Source organism: Asparagus officinalis, chromosome 6 (genome assembly GCF_001876935.1).
Source record: "Asparagus officinalis chromosome 6, Aspof.V1, whole genome shotgun sequence".
Taxonomy (NCBI): domain Eukaryota; kingdom Viridiplantae; phylum Streptophyta; class Magnoliopsida; order Asparagales; family Asparagaceae; genus Asparagus; species Asparagus officinalis.
In genome coordinates this window covers 10,276,469-10,302,519 of record NC_033799.1, presented here as the reverse complement: position 1 = coordinate 10,302,519, position 26,051 = coordinate 10,276,469, and the positions used below count along the sequence as shown (strand labels likewise).

At 39.6% G+C, this 26,051-nt stretch overlaps 1 protein-coding gene and 2 long non-coding RNA genes across 5 annotated transcripts; 2 read left to right on the top strand and 1 right to left on the bottom strand.

Annotated features, from left to right (window-relative positions):
- Window positions 15,646-18,716, top strand: LOC109845503. Of its 3 annotated transcripts, none has more exons than XM_020414755.1 (3): window positions 15,646-16,650; window positions 16,754-16,864; window positions 17,963-18,716. In XM_020414755.1, the coding sequence occupies exons 1-3, from the start codon at window positions 16,352-16,354 to the stop codon at window positions 17,985-17,987; spliced, it is 435 nt and encodes a 144-aa protein (XP_020270344.1). In that variant the 5' UTR covers window positions 15,646-16,351; the 3' UTR covers window positions 17,988-18,716. The 3 variants fall into 3 exon arrangements, with proteins under 3 accessions (XP_020270344.1, XP_020270345.1, XP_020270343.1); XM_020414756.1 differs by having other exon boundaries at window positions 17,605-18,716; XM_020414754.1 differs by having other exon boundaries at window positions 16,754-18,716.
- Window positions 18,763-19,590, top strand: LOC109845259. The gene is made up of 3 exons (XR_002248262.1): window positions 18,763-18,947; window positions 19,029-19,115; window positions 19,232-19,590. It is a non-coding gene; the product is annotated as an uncharacterized LOC109845259 (long non-coding RNA).
- On the bottom strand, window positions 20,297-21,957 carry LOC109845140. Its single transcript, XR_002248233.1, has 2 exons — window positions 21,828-21,957; window positions 20,297-20,794 (listed from the first exon to the last, which is right to left on the bottom strand). It is a non-coding gene; the product is annotated as an uncharacterized LOC109845140 (long non-coding RNA).

Sequence of the window (26,051 nt, the reverse complement as noted above, 5' to 3'; positions counted from 1 at the left end):
GAACTATGTGTGGGAACCTATAGGTAATTTTTAACGCCTACAGATACCCCCTCCAAAGTGTTTCAGACTTATTTTTTTATAGAAGAGCCTGAAATACTTTGAATATGATAGGTCCAGCCTTTAATTCTTAGACTTCTTCATATTTCAGTCTATTCAGTATTTTGTTGAATAACTAAAATTCTTCCGGTGCTGCGTTTATCGTCTGACTGTTATCGAAATCTTGAATTGGAACTGGAGTGTTAGTTTCTGAATTACCTCGTGTCATTAGATCGACGTTGAACTGATCATCTTCATCAGAAATTCATATCTGAATCATGATTGAACTCCCGGGGATTATCCTTTGATCTGGAATTTTTCTGATCCTTATTTCAGCGAATCTATCGTTGTGTTGATCGGCATTGACCTTCTTTGTAGCGCGTTATCCGGCATTAACATAATTTATACTCGTACGTTTACTGGAGTCTATATAGTTTAAACTCGACCAATGTTGTAATATGTGGCAGTCCCAAGTGTAGAGGTTGTAAGACCAACCGTTGATGCTGGTTCATCTATAGGTACGGATCTTACCCTTACATCCTGCTAGTTATTTGCTTAACCATAGGGGAGTTTTGGTTGTAGGACCAGCTATTAGAGCTGATACGACTACCATTGAGAATGCTTTAAAGGTTCCTCATGGAGGTTTCCGTTAGAATTGATGTTGTCCCTGATACTTAAGTCACAAGACTAACTGATGAAACTGGTACTATAAGATTTTTGGTAAATCCTCAGCCATCAACGGATTTGGTAAGCCTCTACAAACTACCGTTTAAGTTGGGCTAGCATGCGGATTGTCTAAGTCCATTCTGTATGTAATGTTGTGCTAAAAAAGTTAACTTTCTTAGACTTAGTGCTATGATATAATGCATAGACTTTGCCATTGTTATGAGAGTAGGCTACCCGGCAACGCGTGTTGGGCGTAGACTTAAACAATCCTTTGATCTCGGGTTATCCTTAAGAATATTATGTGTAATATTCTTCAGGAACTTCACGTTGGAAATAAAGGAAGCACTTTATCCTCATATACCCATTGGAGATTAGGGAAAAAAATTATACTCATATACTCGTTTGTAGGGTGTAAAAATTCGATTTCTCGATGAGGGATTGCTTGTATTTATAAGAATGGCTTATTACAAACTAATAATCAAAGTTTACAACAAAAGTAGAGAGAAGGCTCTCCTTGTTTAACGTGGCTTCTTCGGTAGCGGTAGGATGCCTCCCTCGGTGCTCGCACCGAGTTTGCTTCCCTTGGATGATCCGATCGAGGTTGCGGTTACTTCAGTTTTCAGTAGAAGCTCCGGTGTGATTGAGTTTGAGTCTACCCAAGCTTGAAAGATTATCAAGGCCGAATGCTTGGAGTGAGCTACGATGCAAGAGTTTGCAAAGAACTTAAGAACCTCCAATCTAAGAGTTCAGATGAGTCTACTTCAATAATCCAAGCAAGGAGGTAGGAATGTTCTCACAAGCTAGCCAAGTAAAAGCCTCTGTTTGAAGAGATCTCCCCCTTTTTATTTTTTAACTAGCTAGCTCCTCCCCAAGTCTCCTTTTCAAAAAGCCCTCAGAATGAAATATGCTAAGCTCCCTTTATGTTAGCAAAAGGAGCCTACAAATAGGCAAGGGATGACATGAGCCATCTCTTGATTTGTGGGATGTGACACCCTATAAGTGAGGAGCTCTATGCCCACCCCTAGCTGTAGGATGTGACCACCATAGAGGTGATGAGAGCTATGCCTCATCATCACCTAGAACGTGGAAAGTGGGTAGGCCCACTCTCACAAACAAGCACCTTCCTACACTTGTTTAGGTGAGGTTGAGCTCTTGCAGGCGAGCTCAATAATCAGGCGAGCCTGACTCGTGTTAGCGAGCTAAACAAACAAGCGATTTTGGACTCGTGCTGGCGAGTCAAGCCAATCAGGCGATGTTTAGCTCTTACAGAAGAGCTCAATAATTAGGCGAGCCTGACTCGTATTAGCGAGTTAAGCAAACAGGCAGGCTTGGACTCGTGCAGGCGAGTCAAGCCAATCAAGCAAGGTTGAGCTCATACAGGCAAGCTCAACAGTCAGGCGTGCCTGACTCGTGCTGGCGAGTCAAGCAAACAGGCGGGCTTAGATTTGTAGGATGTGACACCCTATGGGTGAGGAGCTCCATGCCCTTACCTAGTTGTAGGATGTGACCACCATATGGGTGATGAGAGCTGTGCCTCATCATCACCTAGAAGATGGGAAGTGGGTAGGCCCACTCTCACAAACAAGCAGCTATCTGCACTTGTTCAGGTGAGGTTGAGCTCTTGTAGGTGAGCTTAATAATCAGGTGATCCTGACTCGTGTTAGCGAGTTAAGCAAACAGGCGGGCTTCGACTTGTGAAGGTGAGTCAAGCTAATTAGGAGAGGTTGAGCTCATGCTGGCGATCTCAACAGCCAGACGTGCCTGACTTGTGCTGGAGAGTCAAGCAAACTGGCAGACTTGGACTCGTTCAGACGAGTCAAGCTAATCAGGCGATGATAATCATATTTTTATTACAATTTTATATCCTCATTATCTATTTTATATGAATAAATATACCACTAATCATATTTTTATTACAATTTTATATCCTCATTATCTATTTTATATGAATAAATATACCACTAATAATTTTTTTTATCTTTAATTGCAGGTTAATGTATTTTATATGAATAAATATACCACTAATAATTTTTTTTATCTTTAATTGCAGGTTAATGAAGAATAAAAGCCCAAGATTACTTTTCTCAACAAAAACCCTAAAGAATTAATGAAGATTACAAGCAACAAGCTCATGAAGACCAAACCCAAAGCCCATAAAACAAATCACACCAAATGAATTGAACTAGGCTACATTAGACCAAATTTGAATTGGAGATTGGATTTGAAATTCAAGGTCCGAATTGGACTTAGTTGCAAAAAGTTCTCCCATGACCGGACTTAGGCAGAGAGGTGAAAACCAGGGCCAAAAATCAATGCCAATAGGACCGGTTTTGTAGCTTTGAGTTTTAATCACATGAAGGCCGGTTGCTGCACAAGTGGGCTGGAGATTAATTGGGCCGCATTTCATTTTCTTTTTTTAAAATCAAATGGAGAACTTCATCAAGCCTTGCTGCAGCTTGGGCCGGTGCGGAAATTTGATTTGGAAAATCATAATGGGCCGAAAATCTAAATGCAATTGATTGCTCCATGGACCGGTGGACTTGGACTTCCATTTCTATTTTTTTTTGAAAATCAACTCATCAAATAAACCGGACTTAGGCAGAGACTGAAGACCAGCTGCAGTTTTGAACTTTCTTCATGGGCCGGACTTTTCTTTTGATTTTCAAAATCAAATGAAATGGGCCGGTGGTTAATGAATTGGACTTGGCTTAATGCAAAGATTTGGACTTAATTTCTTCATTGTGGACATTGCTACAGAATTTCTCCCATGGACCAACTTGGATTTTTATTTATTTTTGAAAATTATATGGGCCTCCTATGTTGGGCTAGAGAAGAACAAAAAGCAAATTCAAAGGTGGAGATTGTTGCTTGGGGCTCAAGACAAATCCAATGGCTCATATTCATTGAAAATTACTATAAATAGGGGTAGAGAGTGAGGGGTTAAGGGTGTGAAAATTTTGTTAAACTCCTTTTGGAGAGGAGGGCTACTCTTAATTGAGAAGACCTTCCAAAATTTTTTGTTGCAATTAATAATAATAATTTTTTCACCACTTTAAATTTTTCTCTTCTTCTCTTTGTTGGATGATGAAGATGAAGATGAAGATGGAGAATTATTTGAAGGTTTGCATTTCTTTTCTTTTTCTCTTTTATTGCTTATTAGTTTAGATTTATTTCTATGCTTGTAGTTAGATTTTATTTTCTTGTTAAATAGCCAAGAGGCTAGAACCCTCTTGCCTTAGATTTATTTTATGCTTATAGAGTAGATTTATTTTCGTGCATTTAATTCTTGTAATTTTGCAATTTATTTTGTAGTTAGATTTTAATTTCTTGCACTATTCATTTTGAGGCTAGAACCCTCTTGGGTTTAGTTTTTCTTTTTGTTTATTTTTACTTTATTTGATTCGCCTTTAGGCTAGAACCCTCTAGGGAATCACCATTTTCTAAGAAGTGGGTTCAATTTTAGATTACCCATATCTATAATTGAATCCACCATCTTTAATTTCTTGCATTTTCTTTTATTCTAGAATTTTGTTCTTCATTCTTGATTTTTTTATTTGTTTCTTGATTTTATTCATTTTTCCTTCTCACCTTATTGTTCATACTCACTCTCATTTACACTTTGCACCTATTTACACACCACTTTCACTCTCTCAATCTCTTCACAATCACATTCACTTATCACTCCTACTTGTCACGCACACAACATAAGAACCGATTTTATATTTTCTCCTACAAAACACCTTCCTCGTGGGATCGATATCTTAAATACTATAACTTGACACGGTTGTGCACTTGCAACCTTTTTGGTACATGTTTATGCCGCATCAAGTTTTTGGCGCCGTTGCCGGGGAAGGTGCTTAAGTAGGTTTTAATTATTTTGGTTCTTTAACGTGTGTGTTTTTTGGGAAGGAAACGCTTGGAGCTCGAAGATCGCGGATTGGAGAGCTAGGATTTAAAGATTTGCTTTCGGGTAAGTCCTCTTTTTAGTTTTTAATTCCACCCTTTAGCTACTTCTTCACAATTAGAGACAATTAGGACTTAAAAAAAAAGAAAGGATTTTAATTTTTGTTAACCATAATAAAATTCATCCTCCACTTTGACATTGACTAACAAGATAATAAATTCAAACAAATTCCCCCTTCTCATTTTGTTTGATTGTTAACCCTAATTAAAAAAAAAGATTTTTCTTTTCCATCCTTTTTAGTTGCTTTTAATTCATAGGGTTGCATTTCATATAGTGTAGGAATTCACCAAGTGATTTGAGCATCTTGATTTGACACACACTTAAAAATAATTTTAAGGGCAAAACCCCAAAAACAAGATAAGGTGAGGGATTTCATCATCCTTTCCTTAGCCCAAAAATCACATCACTAATTCCTCACTACACCACCCAAGCCTAATAAAACTCATTAGACGTTGGCCCCTAAGGATTCGAGCTCAATAAGGAACAAGAAATCCTTAAGTGAACCGGTTTAAGTTTTCTCAGATTAGTTGGTGTCTAAGGCAAGGTTTAGGGGTTGCGTAAAGCGCTCCGTAAGGAAAGAGGTACTTAATTGATCTTTGAACACCCTATAGTACTATCCTTACCTGGCTAACTACCTGGGTAAAACTTTTATCTTTTCACTGTAGGAGTTTTTGGTTAGGAGCTGGTCTAGTGAATTAGGCTAAACCCTAGAATTAGAGTTGATTGAAAAGTGATTGCTTTGATTTGTTTTAGTTAGGATTTTTCTTTTTCTTTATCTTCTCATATAATACACATCGATTAATTCGCTTTGAACCAATCATAGAAATGGAGCATCCTAATCCACCCGTTCTTCATGATATGTGCTATCCCATTAGGAATGCAATCCCCTCATGCATTAGGCTCCCCGAAACAAATGGAATAAGTTTTGAGCTTAGACCGCAATACATAAACATGCTTCCCAAATTCCTTGGTAATGAAACAGAAGACGCATATATTTTTATTTCGGAATTTGAGGAAGTGTGTATTATGATTAAAATGAGAGAATTAAATGAAGATGCGGTTAAGCTTAGATTTATTCCATTTGCTCTTAAGGATAAAGCTAAAAAATGGCTGTACAGCTTACCAACAAATTCCATCTCAACTTGGGATGAATTTGTCACCGTTTTTCTTAAGAAATTTTTTCCTATTCATAAAACGGTAAAGCTTAGGAACAGCATTCAAAACTTTAAAATTATCCCGGGAGAACCTTTTTGGAAGTATTTTGACCGATTTAAAGATCTTCTCATCCAATGTCCTCATCACGGTTTAGAAAAATGGTGATTGTGCCAAATAATTTATGAGGGATTAGATTATTCTGCAAAAACTTCCTTAGAATCAATGTGCCACGGGGATTTTATGAGGAAAAATGCTGATGAAGCTTGGGAGTTTTTGGAGAGTCTTTCTGAAAAAACAATGCAATGGGAACAATGTGATGATAGGGTTTCATCAGTTCCTCAATCTAAGTCTAGTGGTCTTTTCTTAGAGTCAAACATTGCTTCTGAAGCGAAAATGGCGACGATTCTGCAAAGGTTAGAAGCTTTAGAAATTAAGGAACGAGCTCCAGCTCAAATCAATCATGTTTCTGCCTCAAGATGTCATAATTGTCAGTCTCCTACCCACGTTTCAGAGGAATGTCCTCTCCTAGGAAATAACAATACATTAGAACAGATGAACGCTGCATTCCAGCACCATAGAAATGATCCATTTTCTCCAACCTACAATCCAGGTTGGAGAAATCATCCCAACTTTGCATGGAATCTAGAAAATTCTCCCGGAACTCAAAACTTCCCTCCCGCTTCGACCCAACATTTTCCTAGGGGAAACACAGTTCTATTCAATTCTCATTCACAACTTTAACAACCTAATCTGCCGTATCAAAATCAGTCTCGTCTTCATCAAGCGGTAATTCAGACTCCTCACAATCCAGATCAAGATAAACGTCTCAACGTCTTGGAAAGGGGTTTAGAAACCATAATTAAGGCCTCTACTCAAACCACGAATATGTTGACTCAAACGTCTAGCACGCTGAATTCCTTCATGCAATCAACCAGACAAATGCTCAACTCCAACACTCAAGCTATAGCTAGATTAGAATCCCAACTTGGTCAACTAGCTAGTGCCGTGAGTGAAAGAGAGAAAGAAAAATTTCCGAGTCAACCCGTGGTTACCCTAATAACACAGGATGCAGTTCATCCTATGAAGCTCAAGTGAATGCAATCCATTCACTTCGGTCAGGTAGACAGGTCAATAATCAAGTGAGAACCCCTCCAAGTCAAACTTCTGATCAAATACAAAATCCTTCTCCTTCTCCTTCTGATGAATCTATTCAACAATCACTCCCCTCAGATGACCAAGAACCTGAACCCGAACCTGAGCCTGCTTTTGATAGGTTTAGACCGGTTGCTCCCTTCCCAGATAGATTCAGGTCTAGGAAACACTCTCCTCAGGAAGAGAATATCCTAGAAACATTCAAGCAGGTTAAGGTCAATATTCCTCTCTTAGATGCAATTGAACAAATTCCATCTTATGCTAAATTTTTAAAAGAATTATGCACTAAGAAGAGGAGAATAAATGTTCCAAAGAAAGTCTTTTTAGCCGCCAATATCAGTGAAATGCTATCAAATCCCATACCTTTGAAACGTAAAGATCCAGGTTCCCCCATCATTTCATGTATCATTGGTAATACTCACATTGATAAGGCGCTTTTAGACTTAGGGGCCAGTGTCAATTTGCTTCCATATTCAGTCTACCAGCAATTGGGTCTAGGTGTACTGAACCCAACCAAATGCACCTTACAGTTGGCTGATAGATCTGTCAAGGTCCCTATGGGTGAGTTAGAGGACGTTCTGATTAAGGTTGGAGATTTTATTTTTCCAGTAGATTTTGTAGTCTTGGAAACACAGCCTGTTTCCAATCCCAAAGGACAGACACCTGCCATCTTAGGACGACCGTTCTTGGCCACTTCTAATGCTCTTATCAACTGTAGAACTGGTCAAATGAAGCTGTCCTTTGGGAATTTGACTGCTGATCTCAACATTTTTAATCCAGGGGACCAACTAAATAATCAGCCTCTAGAAATAAATTACATTCAGGAAAGATATGAAGAAGAAGAAGAAGAAGAAGAGTCTGATTTGAGTTTTGAGGAAATTTTTGTTGAAGAGTTAGAATTTTTAGAAGAAGCAGATCAGGTCCTTAAGAATAATAAAACTGTGTTAAACATGTGCTGCTTTGAATTAAATTTTGAAGAACTCTTTCTTGATGAACTTAGATTCTTGGAGAATAATCAACAACCAAATTTTCAGAACTTCACAGAAGAATTGGTTGTTAGAAAACAAAACTTCACAGTACAAGAGTCTAAGTTCATTAAGAAATGCAAAATGCATGACACCAATAATACCTACCTTACCTTGTTGCATGAATTACTGAACACCCCGAAATGCTTGGAAATTCACATTATTAATTATATCATTCTGAATTTGTTTAAAATCCGGGGAAGAATTTTCAACAGTAAGGTAGGATTCAATGTAGAACAGGAACTCTTCATGTTGAATATTTCATTCTACATTGTTTATTTTGTTTATTTCAGAATAATAAAAAGAATTTATTCTTCTCTCATGTGAGAGTTTCTTATTCAGTTTTCAAAAAAAAAGAAAAAAAAAGAAAAAAAAGAAAAAAAACAAGAAAAGAATAAATGTTTGATTTCCTCCTCCTCAGACCAAAGGTAATTGCAGATTTTTATCAGCGAACCAAATGTAAGTGCTTCACTTCTTATCTGCTTTACTTTATGCATCATAGAGTTTGCATTGAGGACAATGCAAAATTTAGGTGTGGGGGTGGGAATTAGTTATTTTTTTCTCTTTATTTTACAATTTTAGTGCATTTTTGTCATTTTTTTCCTTTTCCTTAAAAAAATTTATAAAAATATCGTCACTTGCCAAATTGATAGAGTTATGTAATAATTGATTTATTTGATAAATTTGAAATTTTCTAATCCCTAGTTAGTTATTTACTTAAGTTCACCTTTTATGATAACTCTAAATAAATTTCTTAAGAAATGATTTTCAAAGTAGTATACTTTACTTAAGCCTTAACTTGGACTTTTATTTAAAATAATGAAATTTTTGCATGCTTAACTTAGAGTTGAAAATAATTTTTTCAAAGTGTCTTGATTTACATGTTTTCAAAATATATATACATATACAAAAAAAAAGCAAAAGAAGAGTGCGAAAAATGGGCACCAAAAAGAAAAAGAAAAAAAAACTCTTTAATTCTAGGTGATTCTATCTTATAAAGCCTAAGCTGACCGAGTAATTAAGCCCAATGAGTATTTCCATACTTAATGACCTAAGCCCAATTGGGTTGGGATCCATTGGCCCAAAACTCGTTAAATGGTCACTTAGAAAGCCCGTTAAAGTAGAAAAAAATCACCAAGGACGAAAGAGTTAAAAAAAATTATAAATGTTTTTGTATATATGGTCTTGGAAAATATTTTAAATCAAGTAACTTGAAAATTATTTAAAACAAAGAGTTAGCATGTTCTTTTCAAAACTTTTAAATTAAATTCCTAAGTTTGGCTTGGTTTTGTATTGCTACAATGAGAAGATTTTCTTAAAAATATACCTTAGAGTTATATATAAAAACGTTTTCTTGAGTGATAACTGGCTCCAATTAGATTATCTAAAAGTTATCAAGTGAATTTAGTTATTTACTGACTTCTTTAATTTGGCAAGTTGACCGAATTTTGTGGGTATATTCACTGCAAACCCTCACGAGACTATAACTCGTCCACTAGGGTAACCTAGGGGTTTAAAGGCTTGTTGTATGCGCTAAATACAACCGCGATTCCTGCGAAAGTGAGTTAGGATTTTCTTTTTATTTTCTTTGCTAGAGGACTAGCAAGAGTTTAGGTGTGGGGGTATTTGATAATCATAGTTTTATTACAATTTTATATCCTCATTATCTATTTTATATGAATAAATATACCACTAATAAATTGTTTTTATCTTTAATTGCAGGTTATTGAAGAATAAAAGCCCAAGATTACTTTTCTCAACAAAAACCCTAAAGAATTAATGAAGATTACAAGCAACAAGCTCATGAAGACTAAACCCAAAGCCCATAAAACAAATCACACCAAATGAATTGAACTAGGCTACATTAGACCAAATTTGAATTGGAGATTGGATTTGAAATTCAAGGTCCGAATTGGACTTAGTTGCAAAAAGTTCTCCCATGACCGGACTTAGGCAGAGAGGTGAAAACCAGGGCCAAAAATCAATGCCAATAGGACCGGTTTTGCAGCTTTGAGTTTTAATCACATGAAGGCCGGTTGCTGCACAAGTGGGCTGGAGATTAATTGGGCCGCATTTCATTTTCTATTTTTAAAATCAAATGGAGAACTTCATCAAGCCTTGCTGCAGCTTGGGCCGGTGCGGAAATTTGATTTGGAAAATCATAATGGGCCGAAAATCTAAATGCAATTGATTGCTCCATGGACCGGTGGACTTGGACTTCCATTTCTATTTTTTTTGAAAATCAACTCATCAAATAAACCGGACTTAGGTAGAGACTGAAGACCAGCTGCAGTTTTGAACTTTCTTCATGGGCCGGACTTTTCTTTTGATTTTCAAAATCAAATGAAGTGGGCCGGTGGTTAATGAGTTGGACTTGGCTTAATGCAAAGATTTGGACTTAATTTCTTCATTGTGGACATTGCTGCAGAATTTCTCCCATGGACCAACTTGGATCTTTATTTATTTTTGAAAATTATATGGGCCTCCTATGTTGGGCTAGAGAAGAACAAAAAGCAAATTCAAAATCAAAGTGGAGATGTTGCTTGGGGCCTCAAGACAAATCCCAATGGCTGCATATTTGTAGCGTATAAAAATTGGCCTATAGTCCCTTAGCACAGCTCGAACCGGCCCGATGTCTAAACAAACAGGACCACGGGGCGACGATGATTATCCAAACAAGACGTTAGGCTCGCAACCGTGAAGCCAGCTATAACGCGACGGAGCAGGTTAACAGGCGACAAATCGGCCACCCAAGCATTGGATTGCATCTCTCGGCACAGCCGGATCAACGCAATGTTTAGGTGAAATCACCGAGTCATCTAAACAAGAGCGAACTCGATGAAGTCACGATGCAATCAACATCATCAATGTTCGGACTCAAATTCAGAAGTGATTTAGCTGGCCGATATCACAGGAACCCGACTCACTGCCAATTCTGAATAAGTCAAAGATCGTTGCAAGTCAATCACCAGCAGACAAGAGAACAGAACGGAAAACAAAGGACTAAGACGGACAACACACACGGGGACTTCGCGAAACCTCTCCCGACCACCCAGGGTGGCTCGGCCCAGCCGAGGCCACCCTGAGGTGGCTCGTGGCCGAGCCACCTCAGGGGCTCGGGCCAAGCGCGAGCCAGCCCCCCCTTGAAGGTGGCTCGGCAAAGCCGATTGCCACCAACTGAGGTGGCTTCGGCCCGAAGGCCGAGCCAACCGCCATGGGTGGGCTGCGCTAAGGCCGAGCCACCCATGGGTTTGCTAGGCTCAGAACTGTGCAAATGGCACAGTTTTTTTTTCCCCCTGAGGTGTCCTATAACTAATAGCCGCTTTGTGGCTCATTTGTTTCAGAGGGGAAAATTTTGGAGAGAAAGGGCGAAGCCCCTGCTGGATTGAACGACTCAGATTAAAAGATACAACTTTGAAGGCTTGGAGACTTGGACTTTCAGAGTCCGGTGCTCGGGCGATCACCACGCAAATAAGGTCAGGAGTTCGCGAGGATTGGATTTGAGATCGTACACGATCACCACTCCGGATCTAAGCTTGGTTCTTAGATCCGAGATTCGAGCGGGTTGTTTCCTTGGTGAAGACAATCCCCTCACCCTGGCTATTATTCCTTGTGGAATTATTACCCGTTCATATCGTGTAGATCCGACCGATCGAGATCAGCACGGTGGTCCGCAGCAAATAACGCCCGCGCAGGCAAAGAACCGCACCAAAGCAAGAGACGCGGATAACAGGATCTTGTGATTTGTTTCGGTGAGAGCCACCAGTTGTAACTTTTGATTTCTTTTTTTATTTTGATTTTCATTGTAAGCCGGACTTATAAAAAGAGCCGGATCTCTTTTGTAAGCATAAGTTGTTAACTGAGTGCAATGGATATCGACTAATGAAGGAAACACCACCTTTCCGGCGAACAATCTGGGCGCCGCACAGTGGGCAGGCCAACAGCTTTACTGGCGAAGCTGTTCGGCGTCGCAGCCGCGCGGATGCCCGATCGCCGGTCGACGGAGGAGGTCGAGTAACGAATTCGAAAACCAAAAAGTTCGAGGAGTATCTGTCATCCTCGTCAAATCCACCTCCCCTCGAAGTCCAAGTCTCCAAGCTCTCTTCCAAGAGAAAACTTCGTTGGTACGAAGAAGTTGATAGCTGCCGAACTTGAAGATCTCGCCGTTTGATGCCGGAAGCTCGCTCGGGTGACGATTTCCTTTCCAACAGGTCAGATCTGGGGCTCTGGCCGGAATCTTCGCGTTGCCGAGGGCGGTAGTGACGTGTCTCAAAGAGAGCCTGCCAAAGGCACGTCAGGCGCCAAAATTGCGAAACCATCGCAAAGGCAATGGATCTGTGGACGGGATCCGTTAACACACGGATCTGAAGAAACAGAAGAGGCGAAGCGACCTCAACAACATGAATGGCACTCCTCAAGGCCACCAACGAACGAATGGATCCGTGTCAAACGGAACGTTCAAGCACTGGAGATCAGGCATTCAGAAGCGCCGGCATCTCAGGCACAAGCACGAGCTCAAGTTCAAGAAAACCGTCAGATAGGTGCAGATGGCGTAGCCAAAAAATCCCACTAAACCACAAAATATGAGGCAAAGTCCAAAGTGGTGAGTCAGTGCCCGAGGATGCGACGCTTTACAGCCATTCAACGAGTTCAACCTCCCGAACTATCGAGGAAGGAGGTCAATCTTGGAGCGGCCAACGAAGTCCATGAACGCTCGGAAGTAACCCAATTGGCTTGCCTCGATGAAGAGGTTCCGATACTAATCAACATGCTGGGGTCGACACACACCCAACATGACAAGAGTTTACGGCACCCAAGCGCATACCTTGCGCCATGCGAAGTTGCGGGAGCCGCTGAGAAATTCATGTCTAGGCAAAGGCGTTTTCGAGGCGAGTGACTCTCGAAGTCAAATAGGCAGTTTGCTCTCAGAAGGAAACGTTGTCATCCGAGATGATAAGTTTATAACCTGGGAACATGGTCCACACGTCGATAGGTCTACTCCGATCAAGATGGACGATTGTAGCTAATCGTGCTGGGGGTAACGAACAAAACAAGAAAAGACGCCCTCAGGGCTCGAATACTCAGTGCCCTTGTGCGCAAGCTCATTCGGGTAGTTATGTCCCACATGCAACTGGGCATCAAGGGAGTCCCGAAAAATTTCCCGTGTCGAAGCTCGCACCGAAACGCCCAAAACGCGAACGGCCTTGGCCTTCCGCAACAGAAGACAGTGGTTAAGATGGAGAATTTTCCGAAGGTCACCGCCAACATGACCAGCAACGAGACATCACACAATGATCTCAATCGGTCTATATGGAAGCGTCCGCGGCGTGTAACCCGTCGGCAGTCCGGAGCATCGCACGAGGCACTTAATGGTCAGGGTTCGGACAAGATTGTCCTTCGAAAGATGAAGAATGGATTCCTGCTCGTGCTGTCGGGCATCGGACATACATAGTGTCCAGCGAAGGAACTAACCCCGCGAGTGCTTTATGATAACATGGAAGAAATGGCCAAGATGCTTGAAGACGCTTTGGGCTAAGCGAAAGAAAGGTTTCAAATTCGGATGGAGCATGCATGCAGACTATGAAGAGATGGGCTGAGCAACAAATCCAGGCGTTCAGGACCACAAGGTGAAGCAAACGTCAGCCGGTAACAGGTTGTTCAGGAAGAAGAGCACGCGGATGGGGGTATCTATGCTTGTAGTTTAGATTTTATTTTCTTGTTAAATAGCCAAGAGGCTAGAACCCTCTTGCCTTAGATTTATTTCATGCTTATAGAGTAGATTTATTTTCTTGCATTTAATTCTTGCAATTTTATTTTGTAGTTTAGATTTTGCACTTTATTTTGTAGTTAGATTTTAATTTCTTATACTATTCACCTTGAGGCTAGAACCCTCTTGGGTTTAGTTTTTCTTTTTGTTTATTTTTATTTTGTTTGATTCGCCTTTAGGCTAGAACCCTCTAGGGAATCACCATTTTCTAAGAAGTGGGTTCAATTTTAGATTACCCATATCTATAATTGAATCCACCATCTTTAATTTCTTGCATTTTCTTTTATTCTAGAATTTTATTCTTCATTCTTGAATTTTTTATTTTGTTTCTTGATTTTATTCATTTTTTCCTTCTCACCTTATTGTTCATACTCACTCTCATTTACACTTTGCACCTATTTACACACCACTTTCACTCTCTCAATCTCTTCACAATCATATTCACTCATCAATCTTATTTGTCATGCACACAACATAAGAACCGATTTTATATTTTCTCCTACAAAACACCTTCCTCGTGGGATCGATATCTTAAATACTATAACTTGACACGGTTGTGCACTTGCAACCTTTTGGTACATGTTTATGCCGCATCAGGCGAGGTTGAGCTCATGCTGACGAGCTCAACAACCATGCGTGCCTGACTCGTGCTAGCGAGTCAAGCAAACAGGCGAGCCTAGACTCAAGTGTTCAGGCGAGTGGAGCACGCATGCGAGCTGGACTCGCGCTGGCGAGCTAAGCTTCTTTGGTGAGTTAGGTTCTTGCAGGCGAACCAGGTGCACAAGTGAGCTCGACTCGTGCAGGCGAGTCAAGTGTGTAGGTGAGCTTTTGATGGGCAGACAAGCCCAAGCTACTAGAAGGCAGGACCAGTCAGGTGGGCTTCTATCCTTAGGTAATTTTTACTACCTACAAGACCCCCTTCAAAATTTTCAGACCTAAATCAAGTTGAACGTGGTCTGGAACACTTTGAACGAAAGTGATCATTAGGTGAACTTGACTTTCTTTATTGAGCTGAGCCCTTTAGGCGAGTTCAAAATAAAATGTGGGCGATTTTAATTCCATGGGTGATCTCGAACTATGCAGGTAAGCTCCAGATGTCATCAGACGAGCTTCGTGCTTGCAGACGAGGTCTAAGAGTTAACAGGCGGGCCACATGTCTGCAGGCAGCTCTCTACACTTGCTAGCTAAGGTGACGTAGGCACGTCATATCACAATAAATGTGATCTGATGGGATAGCCTCGGATTCCCGTGCTCGATCTAAGCCTTGGATCTAGTGGTGCCTTTGATCTCAACCGTCATTTTTTTAGAGAGATCCAGACCATTCATGTAAGAACCAAGAATTTTAATACTAGTTAAAATTATTTTCTGATATTTTAAAATATTTAATTATGATTTTTAAAAGAGTATTTATATTTTTCTTGAATTTTTACAATTTTCTATGATTTAAATTCTACGTTTAATATTTATTTAAATGATTTCAACATTTATAAATTTATTCAGTGTAGTAAAAAATTTTGGAATTTATCTGTTACGTTACCGATACTATTACATATCATTTTGGATAATACATAGTATTATTAATATTATTACGTATTATTTTATATAATACAAGGTATTATTAATTACGTATTTTTGGTATAATTTATTGTATTATTTCTGTTGTTACATATTATCTGTCGTATTAGTATAAATGATACGTTTTATCGTGTATATAATTATCCCATAATTATTTTATTTTAAAAATAAGTAAATATATTTTTATTATTAATTATTCTCGTTTAATTATATAATATATGTATATTTTGACTATTTCGTATCAACTGTTATATTAGCACAACATGTACGTTTTTAATTGTAGATAATTATTCTGTAAGAGGCTGGGTTTTTTTGAAAAAACCCCTGTGCTCAGTCCCTCAGATCCCTAATTCACCCACGCCTCAGCCCTAATTCAACCTTCCCTCTTCCCCTTCCAGAACCCACGCCCAGCTAGAACCCACGCCCAGCCCCAATTCGTCAAAATCAGCTCGTGTTTTCTCTTGCCTTAAGCTCCGATGCCGACGCCCATCTAAGCTCCGACGCCGACGGCCATCTAAGCTCCGACACCGATGTCCCCCTCGAAGTTTACCCGTCGAACACCCTCCGCCAACTAGAGGCGCTCGTTCGTGAACCCCAGAGAACGCTGGTCAGGTCAGTTCTTCTTATCCCACGCCGACGTGTCTCCGATCCCACGCCGACGCTGGTCAGGTCAGTTCTTCTTATCGTATTGGATGGAGTTATAAGTTATATACCAATCAAGCTTAAATATAGCTTGATCCTTTCTAGCCACAAATTATCCAATCTATCAAAAAGAAATAAATCCACTTGACGCTAGCTTTTGCTAGAGCAGGCTGATTTTGTTCTCTTGATATGCATATAAATAAATTAGAACATTATAGTGGTAAAACTAATGAAAATAATCTAAAGATGAAAACGAGAAAGATTCTAGTTTAAAATATATTTCCCCTTAATAAAAAAAATTAGTCACAAGGATAGCGATGACTCAATGAGACCATATTGAAGTTCACTGTATGAGGTCATACAAGGAGAATGGAGAAGATGAGAAGTTATGTTTGTGCAGCTTGCATTGATTTCTACAGCACCAGTTTTGGTACTTATCCCTTTTCTGCTAGTACTGATTTCATATGGAGAATAAAAAAAAGACTATGTTTCAAAAATAATAAGTACAACCAACCCTTTTATGAAAATATTAGCACACCCCATATCTTTTTGATCAATTTTATAAAATATTGCTTTCAGGGGGTAAAAAGAAGACAAATGGCTGAAACTGGTGATAGTAACAACAACAACGATTTCATGCCTTTTCCAACAACGATGCCTGTTTCAAGGTACTTCATTAATATCATGAATTTCGCTGACATGAAATATGTTGTTTGAAATAGTAACGTTGAGTAGCATTATATATTGACCTCCAATTATCTTTATTTTCAGAATGCAAATTGGTGAAAAACCGTGTTTAGGAATGATCTTTAGTAGTCATGAAGAGGCCTACAACTATTATAACTCGTATGCTTTGATGATGGGATTTGGAATCAGAAAAAGGTCAGTGAATTACTCCCAAAAAGATAAACAAGTGTTGAATAGAAAATTTTTTTGTGACAAAGAAGGTTATAGATCTAATAAAGACAAGAGAGATATAGGGAAAAATATCAATCATCGGCGAGAGACCAGAGTTGGCTGTAAAGCAATGATGAGAATAAAATTATTGGAGGATAAAACATGGAAAGTTGTAGGTTTTATTGAAGATCATACAAACCACATGCTCAGTAGTCTAGATAAAGCAAAGATGCACATGTCACAACAACAATTTCATAGAAGTAAAGGGTGTAAAAAAAATGATTCAATGTTTGCAAGAAGAAGGTATTACTCCTTTCACTATTTCTCGTGTTATTAACGCGACAAGTGGAAGAGAAGATGAATCAGTGACACCGCAACAATGCATTGACTATTTGAAAACTCAAAGGCATAACAATATTGGCAATGAATGTATATCTGTTATCCAATATTTTCAAAGAAAGGCGGCTAGTGATGCAGATTTTTATTTTGCTTTGGAAGTAGATTGCACTGGACATATGAGAAGTGTTTTTTGGGCGGATGGAAAATCAAGATCAACTTATTTGAAGTTTAATGATGTTATTGTGTTTGATGTGACTTATAAAACGAACAAGTTCAGTCTTCCATTTGCACCATTTACTGGGGTGAATCATCATAGGCAATCTACTTTATTTGGTTGCACATTGCTTGTTGATGAACAAGAAGAAACATTTGTTTGGTTGTTTCAGGAATGGTTAAACTGCATGCATGGAATAGAACCGGGTGCTATCATCACAGACCAAGACCGAGCAATGTGCAATGTCATTCATAAAGTCTTTCCAAACACAAGGCATCGTTATTGTTATTAGCATCTACAGCGACATATTGCCGATCATTTGCATTCTTTGAATTCTGTTTATGGTGAAAAATTTCAAAAATATTGGGACTTGTGGTGTAATAGTGGTAACATTGAGAACTGTAATTTGCATTGGCTCCAGATGAAGGAGAAGTTTAAGCTAATAGAAGAAGATGATGGATGGCTGCAAACTATGTACATGTATCGAGACCATTGGGTGCCATGCTTCTTAAAAGGCATTTTTTTTGCAGGAATAAGATCAACTCAAAGGAGTGAAAGCATCAACTCATTCTTTGATGGATATGTGAATTCACAAACACAATTAAAAGCATTTGTAACTCAATATGAAAAGGCCGTGGCACATCGACGAATGAGTGAAGCACATGAAGATTTTAGAACTCTTAATACAAAACCACAGCTTCACCTTGGGCATCCAATTGAAAGACAAGCTGGAAGTAGTTATACCCGCACTATGTTTCATGTATTTCAGAATGAGATCAAAGGGTGTGGTGTTCTTGGCCTTCAAGAGGTGACCAAAGAAGAAAAGTCTGCTTTGTGGCGAGTTGGTGACTTAGATGAAAGCAATGAAAAATGGAGGTTTGTTACTTATGATGAATGTAGAGAATTACAGTATAGTTGCAGCTGTGGTATGTTTGAGAATAGTGGTGTTTTATGCAAACATATATTGTACACTCTAATGTTCAACAGACAATGTTGTTCATTACCCAGTGTATATATTGTACACCGTTGGACTATAGATGCTCGACATCGTAACATTGGAGTTAGTAATGTTGTGTTTGGCAAAAACATTGAAGGCGGTGTAGAAAAAATAAATCTGTTGAAAACTTGGGCTTTGAAAGCAAAAACCAACAATGCACTGGAGCTTGCCTTTGAGTCAGATAAGAGAATGCATGAGCTTGATTCTTTGTTAACAAGTTTCATAGAGAGGGTTGAAGAAGAAGTCAGAGGGTGTCAAGCAATAGATGCTGGTAGCAGCCACATTCCTGACTCAGATCTTCTATAGATACCTACTTCACATATAATTCAACATATTCCACAAATTACAGTTCGTGACCCGGAAAAGCAAGCAAGAACCAAAGGTCGTCCACGCAATGCTACAAGAATTAAATCAACTTTAGAACAAGCAAAAGAAAAGAAAGAGAGGCAAAAGCGTACATGTAGTAGATGTGGACAACTTGGGCATTATAGGACTAGCTGTACAGTTAACAAGCCCAGGTATGTTTAATTACGTTGACAAGTTAAAATATTTTATTACTTAAATCATATTATTAATTTTATCTTTGATATTTTATGCAGCGAAACTGACAAACAAGACTAACGAACAAAGTTTATGGAGATATCTGCTAGAAAAAATGTTCTGAAATCTGCTATATGCTTCTACAGGTAAATATCCACACATTACATAATCTTTCGAGTTTTTATAGATAGGCAGGATTACCCAGGTATGTTTAATTACGTTGAATTCACTGTTATTTATTTCATTCGATGTTTTGTTGCAGATGACGAGAGCAATCAAGAAGAATCTTTGGATGTTTTGTGGCAGATGACGAGAGAATTCACTGTTATTTATTTCAATGGAGGTTTTATAGATAAGCAGCACATGAGTTCTCTGTAGTTGGATTTCTTTTGACTGGGGGAAAAATCTTGATTTCTGCTGGTGTCAGTGCCTATTTGGTTCTTTTTGTCAAAAACTATCATCATTTCTTTTCATTTAGGGTATTGAAATTATGCTATTGACGGTTACTGATAGTCGTTTTCGTCAATCGTATAAGTTTCTAATTGTCTTCAACTGTTTGTCATTTGTAAGCTCTCCTTTGGAATTCTCTATGCTGGCAGTGAAATTTCTGCATTCTGTTCCTATCGGTCTTGATGCTGGAAGTGAAATTTTTTGTCATGTGGCAGCGTGTTGTATAAGCGTGTGGGTTTGCATGTGGGTTTGCGCAATTTTTTCTCATGCTGGAAGTAAAATTCTTGATGCTGGCAGCGTGTTGTATAAGCACTTTTGAGTGTTTCTCTGGCTAAACCACTTGGCTGATTTCTTGAGAGGACTATTTGGGTGATGAATGTGATGTTACTTTTTTCCCCCTTGGATGATAACAGAAGGTGATGTTACTTAGTTTCACAATTTTGCTGCTTGGGAAGGTTTTACTCATTATATCCTATGGCTGAAAGAACAGAAGAAGCCAATGATTTGGGTGTTTTGTTTTCCTTCATATTTTGGCTATATGGGTTTGTGCGTATCATTTGTGTACCATGAGAAACATTTTTTGATTTTCCAGCAGAAACAGCTTAAAAGGTTTCATTGTTGCCTGGTGTTCACAAACAAGCCTAAAATAATTAACTTCGCATAATACAAGGCATCACCTACACATATTAACAGTTTATCTTAACACAACCTGTAATAGTTCTTGACACAACCCACGCACATGTTAAGAGTTAAAGTGCAAGAATCATGTTCAATCAGAGTCTGTCAAAAGATTTATATACCACACAAACATGCTGACATGTGCAGAGAAACTAGCAAGTGTTGTGCATCACCTGAAAACAGTCATATGATAGTAGTCTGAAGAAAGAAAATACAACAGTACCTCAGTTGTTTTCAATTGAACCATAACAATTGAACCATAACAACTGAATCATAACAGTTAACCATAACCAGTTTGAACAGTCGTTTACAATAGGATACTTGGATACATCAGCCATTCACTGATATGATGCTCAGTCATTTGACTATAACGCAAAGCAACAATATCAGTACAACAATACTTATAAATTTTAAATATAAAATTACACCATTCTGCATTTGTTTCAAAACCTCAACATTTTTTTCCAGCCTTTCCAGCCTTTTTGTGATGTTCTTATCATCACCCACCCATTCGAAGAAGTCGCAACCCTTGCAATTAGGTCCCTTGTATCTCGGGCATCCATAAAATTCCAAGCTCTTATTGTGTCCCTGCTTGCACATCGATATTCTGCAAATTAAACCACAATAACATCTTCTTTTAACCAAACCCTCATCTTCTTCTTCACTGAACTCTTCCGAAAATTTCTTCATCTTTTATCTGCAAAAAACATACCACAAACAGGATAAAATTTCTTCCGAAAATTTCACTAAACTCAAAGGAGCACTGGATTCATTCTGTTGAAAGATTTACAGCTAGGGAGGGGGGGAAATTAAGTGGATTTTGTATCAAGTTATCGTCTATGCTCTGTAGTTAAACCGACTGAGAAGATCATTGAGAAATTAAGTGGATTTTGTATCAAGTTATCGTCTATGCTCTGTAGTTAAACCGACTGAGAAGATCATTGAACACTAAGCACAAGAATTTAATAGCTGATCGTCTATGCTCTGTAGTTAAACCGACTGAGAAGATCATTGAACACTAAGCACAAGAATTTAATAGCTGGCCATGCATCATACAAGGCATCACCTACACAATGAGGTTCATTAACAACATTTTGCAAACAGTTGTTATACCAGTGACAAAAAATTCACAAAAAGTAAAAATGAAACCAAATGTTACTAATGATCACAGTAATAAATGGCTGGACATCTGCTGTTGTTTTCATCTGCTGTTGTTTTCATCTGGAATAAACGGCGTCAAACATTAGTCTACCGAACGTAATAATATCTACTGATATTGTCAATTTGTGCTAATGATCACAGTATCGGATGGACTTCTGAATGATCTGAACTGTTAATAAAAAGAGCTTACACGCATAGCAAGAACAATTTAGAAGCACACCTAGATGTCATATATCACATTTCACAGAACTGACTAACTAGTTATGCCAGCTGATAGATCTCGTTTGATCTACAAACGCCAATAATAAGAAGTCGACACTCATAGAATAAAAGCATGAAGAAACTAAATCCTAATTACTCACTAAATTTTAGCATAAGTTTAATTTTACCAAATTGCTAAAACCAAATTTTAGCAATTTTACCATATAGCATCTTGTGATACAGATTTTAACCCGAAAAAGCATCAGATAAATTTTAGATATTATCCCCAAAATGAATTTTAAAAAAATCAAATAAACAAAATTGAGAAACTTCAATGGTCAATTCTTGTTGTCGAGAAAGAATTTTACCATGATCTGGAGACGCAAGATCGGGTTCCAATTTATCGATTGCGCCGGCTAGGGAGGCCGCGAGAGATGGGGGAGCGTCTGGAGGAGAGATCTAGTTCCTGCGCTCGAGCTGGGGGAGCGCCTGGAGAAGGAGCGCAGCGTTCTCTGGGGTTCACGAACGAGCGCCTCTAGTTGGCGGAGGGTGTTCGACGGGTAAACTTCGAGGGGGGTGTCGGTGTCGGAGCTTAGATGGCTGTCGGCGTCGGAGCTTAGATGGGCGTCAGCGTCGGAGCTTAAGGCAAGAGAAAACACGAACTGATTTTGACGAATTGGGGCTGGGCATGGGTTCTGGCTGGGCGTGGGTTCTGGAAGGGGAAGAGGGAAGGTTGAATTAGGGCTGAGGCGTGAGTGAATTAGGGATCTGAGGGACTGAGCACAGGGGTTTTTTCAAAAAAACCCAGCCTCCGCTTCTTGCCAAAACCGACGTCGGCCACGTGTTTGACGAGCGCCAGGAATTTCCTGAAGCCCAAGCGCTAGAACAGTTTCCTTATATATAATAATAATTATATATATATAATATATATAATATATAATATATATATATATATAATATATTATATATATATATATATATATACTATTTGTAATTTTCGCTCATCTCTCTCTTTACTCCTCTTCGTGAACCCAATCGCCGCCGCCCTCATTTTCTATCCCCTTTCTCCCTTTCTCTTCTCCCCGACCTGACCGTCACCCGCTCAGCCAAACCGCCACCGCGGTGCACAACCTCCGAGCCCGCCTCCAGGCCTCCGCCTCACACGCAACCTCCTCTGCTCAGAAACCCCCACGTACCCATAGCAATCGGCTAACCCTGGCGCCCATACGTCCGAAACGCCTAAACACGCTACGCCTCGTGCCGCCGAACCACTCAAGAGCCCCATCTTCCGCCTTCCCTCCCGCTCAGTCTCATGCTGCCCTCCCAAACGCAGAGCCGCCCTCAATCCCTATCCGCTCAACCCCTCCCAGATCAGGTCAAACAGCTCCTCCCCGCTCTGAAACCCTCTGACCAGACCCACACCACTCCTCCGCCGGCCACGTATCCTCTCTCTCCTCCTTTCGCCGGCCAATCCGTGCAGCCACCTCCGCTCTCCCTTTGCTGTCGCTGCCCACCTCCGCCAGGATCACCGCTACACCAGCCAGCCACCACCCTTAGCCCGTTTTCCACTGTTCCCCCTCAGGGTCCGCGCTCAGCTTCTTCCCTGGCCTGCAACAGCGGCCGCTGCGAACTGCGCAAAGAACCTCTGAACCCGTGTCCCGCAGATCCGCCGCTGCCGAGCTCGATCTGGTCCTGATCTTCCGCCTCTCTGTCGCGTCAGCCACCGTCACCTCACCCCGCTACCGAACCGCCAGGAGCCTTGCCGTTCGAATCTCGTCGTCATCGCCATCTCAAAGCCGAGCCCCCGCAACCCCTTCATCTCCGTCGTTGCCGTTATGCCTCAGCCGACGCTCACCGCTAACTCGCACGTCGACGTCGATTCGTTCGACGAAACCCTGAGGCAAGACCTCGTTACTCAGCTTGTCGTTCTTTACATTTTCAGATCTATTATGAGTTGTCTGTATATATTAGTTTGTAATATAATTACCTGCGTGGATTGTTTGATGAAGAATATTAAAATATATTATAGTAATATGATAAATAGAATTTTTAGAATAATTATAAAGAATTAAAAGAATTTAGTTCGACAAAAGAATCATTTTTTAGATAATTATAATAATTTAAAAGAATTTATTTTGGAAAATGAATTATTTTAGATTAATTATTAAGAGAAATAATTTAAAATGAATTAATTTAGAAAAAGATTATTTTCTGAATTATGCAGATGTTGTTTATGATTTATAATTCTTATTTTGATTAATTGATATACTATGATATTATTGCACATGATTAGTTGCATTGATTGTTCAATATCATGATTGAGAATCATTAGGAGTTTATGACTATAGTGACCTGTATGACACAATTAGGATCTAGAACCTCGTTTGTAGTTGATATAGAATTACGAGAATTAGGGTGAGAAGTCTTGGTCCATGTAAGTGGTTGGGATTGTTGATGTATATTCCGGGCTCGTGCCAGTGAAGTTTGTGTAGTCACCAGGGTGGGTCTGAGGAGATGAGATATTGTGATTGTGGTTGTATTCCGGGCTCGCACCGGTGAAGTTTGTGTAGTCACCGGGGTAGGTCTGAGGAGATGAGATATTGTGATTGTTGATGCATATTTCGGGCTCGCGCCAGTGAAGTTTGTGTAGTCACCGGGGTGGGTATGAGGAGTAGTGATATTGTGATTGTTAATTATTTAAGATGAGTGATGGGATGGTTAGTTACATGACCTCGATTTTTGACTAAGTATGATTCTTGTGAGATGTAGGCCGGTTGTACTTCTTTTCATACATAGATCGGGATTAACATTTAATTATCTATAATTTGAGACATATGGTATATACATGAGGGTTTCCTTATTTGGATTATTTCGCTCGACGTAGTACGTCTCTTGTTGTAGATTTTTAAGTATTAATTCCATCTATTGTATGATCTTATTGCTTGGATGATTAGTCTGATTGCTAGCTGCATGACCTTGTTACCTGATCGATTTTGGATGCTTTATGTTTATCAAATTTTAGTAGTGTTTTCACATGTTGATTTTGTCAGATTTTTAGTTGTACGTCCTTTTGTCATTTCTATTATTGTATCAATTTCCGCCTTGGTTTTCGTTTGTTCTATTTTCTTTGTAGGGTTGGGTCTTGCCGTGTGCCATACACGCTGACGTACACCTGTTTTCTCTGGTGTACGTCAGACTTAGAGGAAGAACAGATCCAGCTGGGAAATCGCCAGGAGCCACAGGATTCTTAGCAGAGTACTTAGAAGACCGAGCTGAAGAAGCCGAAGTGTAGTTATTCCCTCTAGTTGTTCGATGATCTTAGTTTACTTTTGTAGCATTTCTTTTCCGCCTGATCATTGTATTTTATATTCTCTAGTATTTCATTCAGATAGTTTTGTATAAGGGCGTGTTTGACCCGTATTTTATGTCTTGGATGATATTCATTTGTGATATGTACTATCTTATTCTGTGTTGTTCATTATATTCTTGCTATCTGTGATCGGGGACCTGTGACTTCGCATTATATTTATTTCCAGATGCTTAGCATATTAGATTGAGAAGAAAGAAAAAAAATGATAGTGTATATTTCTTCTCAATCTAATACGTCATGGGCTTGTTCACGTTCCGATTCCCGGGTATTTTGGGAAGCGGGGCGTGACAATTCAGCTGAACTGCTTGGATCCTAGTCATTCGCTTGAAATCCAAGCGTCCCACCATTAGGAGATCGAATCTGAGCCATTTGATATCAAAATTCGATTGTGGTCGTTAGATTCGAATCGTCGAATTCGAACAATTTCAGTGAATCTTGACCGTTCGCTTCGGTTGAGATAACAAATCTCAACCATTAAAGCTTTACCTAAATAAAACCTTCATGTCCCACGTTAGGTGATTACTGCTCCTTAAAAAAAATTTCTCTAATTTTCAAAGAAAAACCAAAGCCTCCTTGTTCTTCTTAATCTCGAAATGTCCCCAAAGACCAAGTTGCTTTCTTCGAAGGGGAAGGGGAAAGCCTCCTCTTTTGCCACCTCCGATGTTACTGCCACTGTCGTTGCTGCTACCCCCGGTGTGCCCCGAAACCAATCTGGTAAGTTTGAGGGCCATTGTACTAGTGGAGAAGATGAACAAGAGTCGTTCATCTTCTCACGAGCGTCACCTACTTAGGCGAAGCTCTGCTATTCAGGCGAGCTCGTCTGTCAGGCGGGTTAGGGTTGTCAGGCGAGCTTTGCTTCTCTGGCAAGCTCAGTTTCTGGGGTGAGCTTCGGTTGTCAGGCGAGATCAGATTGATCTGGCGAGCTCAGCTTGTTAGGCGAGCTTTGCTTGTTTGGCGAGCTCGACTTGTCTGGCAAGCTCTGCTTGATCTGGTAAGCTTAGTTTGTCAGGCGAGCTCAGCTTGTTAGGCAAACTCAGCTTGATCTGGTAAGCTCCGCTTATCAGGAGAGCTCTACTTGTCAGGCGAGCTTAGTACCAGGCAAACTTTATTAGCTTTTCTTCCCATCTGTTTGAAAGACTTAGAAATTTTTTTAACTTTTGAGTTTAAAAAAAAAAATTTCCGTTGTTTTGTTTTGTAGCTGCATTCTCTGATGAGGCTCTTC

What these genes read in the sequence shown, in the direction of transcription:
- LOC109845503 (XM_020414754.1), top strand. Translation starts at nt 16,352, where the DNA reads ATGGAGAAGATGAGAAGTTATGTTTGTGCAGCTTGCATTGATTTCTAC. An exon ending in ACAACGATGCCTGTTTCAAG is followed by an intron (nt 16,651 to 16,753) that starts GTACTTCATTAA and finishes CTTTATTTTCAG; the next exon opens with AATGCAAATTGGTGAAAAAC.